The sequence below is a fragment of the Siphateles boraxobius genome, unplaced genomic scaffold, assembly GCF_051911475.1.
Source record: "Siphateles boraxobius isolate OS27281-9 unplaced genomic scaffold, OSU_SipBor_1 164, whole genome shotgun sequence".
Taxonomy (NCBI): Eukaryota; Metazoa; Chordata; class Actinopteri; order Cypriniformes; family Leuciscidae; genus Siphateles; species Siphateles boraxobius.
In genome coordinates this window covers 2,122,097-2,124,779 of record NW_027508771.1, presented here as the reverse complement: position 1 = coordinate 2,124,779, position 2,683 = coordinate 2,122,097, and the positions used below count along the sequence as shown (strand labels likewise).

Here is a 2,683-nt window from a genome sequence, read left to right as displayed (position 1 = left end):
CTTAAAACATCCGAGATCAAATGAGACATCCAAGATGATATCATCGTGCTAATCATGATCTGGCTAATTGGGTTCTTCGAACACACCTGTTGTTTATGATTAGTATCGCTGGATTGAGTTATCTGAGATAATTGCGCGTTCATGCGCTGGGTTAAAAGGGGATATGTATCGATAGTAGAAACAATGATCAGCAACGCTGCTATTGGCTGTTCAGCATGGCCAAAGAACGCGCCCAGTTTTTCTCCCAAGGAGAACAAGAGCTTTTAATGGAAGGTTATGCCGAATTTGAATCTTTAATTAAAACGACAGGGAACACCTCGAAGTCTGCAAAATCCAGGAGAGAGGGCTGGCAAAAAGTAGCAGACAAATTAAATGCGTAAGTGTGTCCATGGTAGATGTTTCTATCACTTTCTACAGTATGTATTTTTGCATTTTAATAATTTCATATTTATTTTGTTCTTTTATGTCAGAGCCTCCGTGGGACCCACTAGAACATGGGGACAAGTAAAAGTGAAGTACAAGAATATTCTACAAAATGGTAGCCTTTAATTCTTATACTGTCTTTATTTTAGAAAGCCAATTTTTTCCTCTTTTTAAAAGCCACTGTTAAATAATGTGTTTGTCTGTTTATAACAGCCACCAAGAAAAAGGCTGAAAAAAAAAAACAGGTGGTGGTCCTGCACCACCACAATATACCCCAGCAGAGGAGCTGGCCCTTGGGTTGAATGAAAACCGACCCATTGTGGAGGGCATCCCTGGGGGCAGCTCTTCCTCAGACCCAAAGCCAGGGACCAGTAGCAGCAACACCTTTATTACTGGTAGGCTAAATGAGTTTTCAATTCTCTTAGTACACTGTAAAATTATTTGTTGCTGCATTAAATGAAGTATAATCCAAATGGCTTGTACAGTAATTTAAACCGTTTGTGAAAGTGAAAACTTCTAAACTTTTAGTTCATATAAAATATATTGCCATGAGTTATTGATCACATTATATTTTTAACAGTGTAGTTAATTGTAATGACAATTTTTTTGTTCCCCTCTTTTGTGCAGTTTTACATAATACACCAACACTTTTACCTGTTCCCAAGCAAGTGGTGGCTGAAGCATATGCAGTAAGTTGTGTACTTTTTCTAACTTGCATAAAGGGAAGAAAGTGCAACACTTTGTAATACCCATTTATTTCCATTGCACAGGACAGCGAAGAAACCCTCTCAGATGACTGTCCTTTGGAGGAAGAACCTGTAAGTGCATAAATAACTTTACACTAATTTGTATATACTTGTGTACCTATTCTTTCTGTCTGCAATATGAGTTGCAGGAGTCCACACCTACAGAAAGGCCTACAGAAAGGCCTACAGAAGAGTCTGCACAAAGAACTGATACAGAGGTGGACAGTGTTGTACTTTTACTTTTTACTTTTGTTGCATGAGGCATGTTTTGACCCTTTTTCTTTCACAAAATGACACAGGGTGACATCCGTTCCCTATATAAACGGCATCTTCAACAAAAAATCGAGTATTTTGACCTGAAAAAACACAAATTAAGAGGAGAAATTGAACTTGACAACTTGAAAAAGAGAAAAATTGCACTAGAGATAGAGTTGCTTCAAAAGGACCTTCAGAGTAAGTGCTAATACATCATTTGACACATAGTAGTATTGCTGACTTTACATAACTATCTCTTATTGCAGGCAAAGGATGACTTGCTGGCTTTTCTTTATAAAGAATTGTTTAAATAAAACTCCAGGAACTAAGCATTTTTGTCTTGTCTTTTATTACACATTCAAAAATGGTGTTCCACAATTCTGTCCCGTGCAGCTCTGCCACTAGGTTGGTCCAAGTGCACTGGCTGGAGGTCATCATCAGGCTGCACCCCCACCACAGGGGTCCTCTCCTTTCTGATAGTGGCAATGTTATGCAATATGGCACATGCAACAATTATGTCACAGGCCCTGTCAGGTGCAACCCTCAGACCCTTCAGACACTGAAATCTTTCCTTTAGTTGCCCAAAGGTCATTTCAATGTGTGCCCTTGTCCTGGCTAGAGCTGCATTGTAACGGGTTTGTGGTCCAGAGTTTGGGTCAGGGAATGGCGTCATGAAGTACTGCCTGCAGGCATAGCCCCGGTCACCAAGCAGGACCCCGTCAAAATTCCCTGTATAATGGAAAAATGCAGTTTTGTTAGGCTCAGCATAAGTGTGTGTAATACTGTGAGCTTGACATTTATAAGTTCCCTTACCACGTTCAAATAATGTGCATAAATGTGACTCTCTGAAAATTCATGAGTCATGCACTGATCCTGGCCATTTTGCTTCCACATTTGTTATATGGAACATAGAGTCACACACCATCTAAGAGATTTTAGTCAGTCAACTGCATACTTTTTGATTACATTCATTTTTTTATGTAATATATTACTAATCTGGAATATTATAAATTGTAATAGTAACTTGCCTGCACATTTACACTGTGAACCCCCTTTCGGTTCACAAAATCCCCTTCATTGGGCCCTGGTGGGGCCTTGATGGGGACGTGTGTGCAGTCTATGGCACCAATCACGTTAGGGAAGCCTGAAGGACACATACTGTTAGTCATACTTTTTGGCATGGTCATGATTGCATGTCATTAACAATTATAAATGTACCTGCAATAGCAAAAAAATTCTGCTTTACAACCTGGGGTCTT

General features: G+C 39.5%; 1 protein-coding gene across 2 annotated transcripts; it reads left to right on the top strand.

Annotated features, from left to right (window-relative positions):
• Positions 1–1,753, top strand: LOC143740065 (uncharacterized). 2 transcript variants are annotated; one of them, XR_013204729.1, is made up of 8 exons: positions 2–376; positions 471–538; positions 637–818; positions 1,051–1,112; positions 1,194–1,241; positions 1,319–1,387; positions 1,469–1,622; positions 1,691–1,753. XR_013204729.1 is itself a non-coding variant. In XM_077232143.1 (7 exons), the coding sequence occupies exons 3-7, from the start codon at positions 726–728 to the stop codon at positions 1,527–1,529; spliced, it is 333 nt and encodes a 110-aa protein (XP_077088258.1). In that variant the 5' UTR covers positions 1–376; positions 471–538; positions 637–725; the 3' UTR covers positions 1,530–1,753. The 2 variants fall into 2 exon arrangements, 1 of the variants encoding a protein (XP_077088258.1); XM_077232143.1 differs by having other exon boundaries at positions 1–376; positions 1,469–1,753.
• The last annotated feature ends 930 nt before the right edge of the window (positions 1,754–2,683 follow it).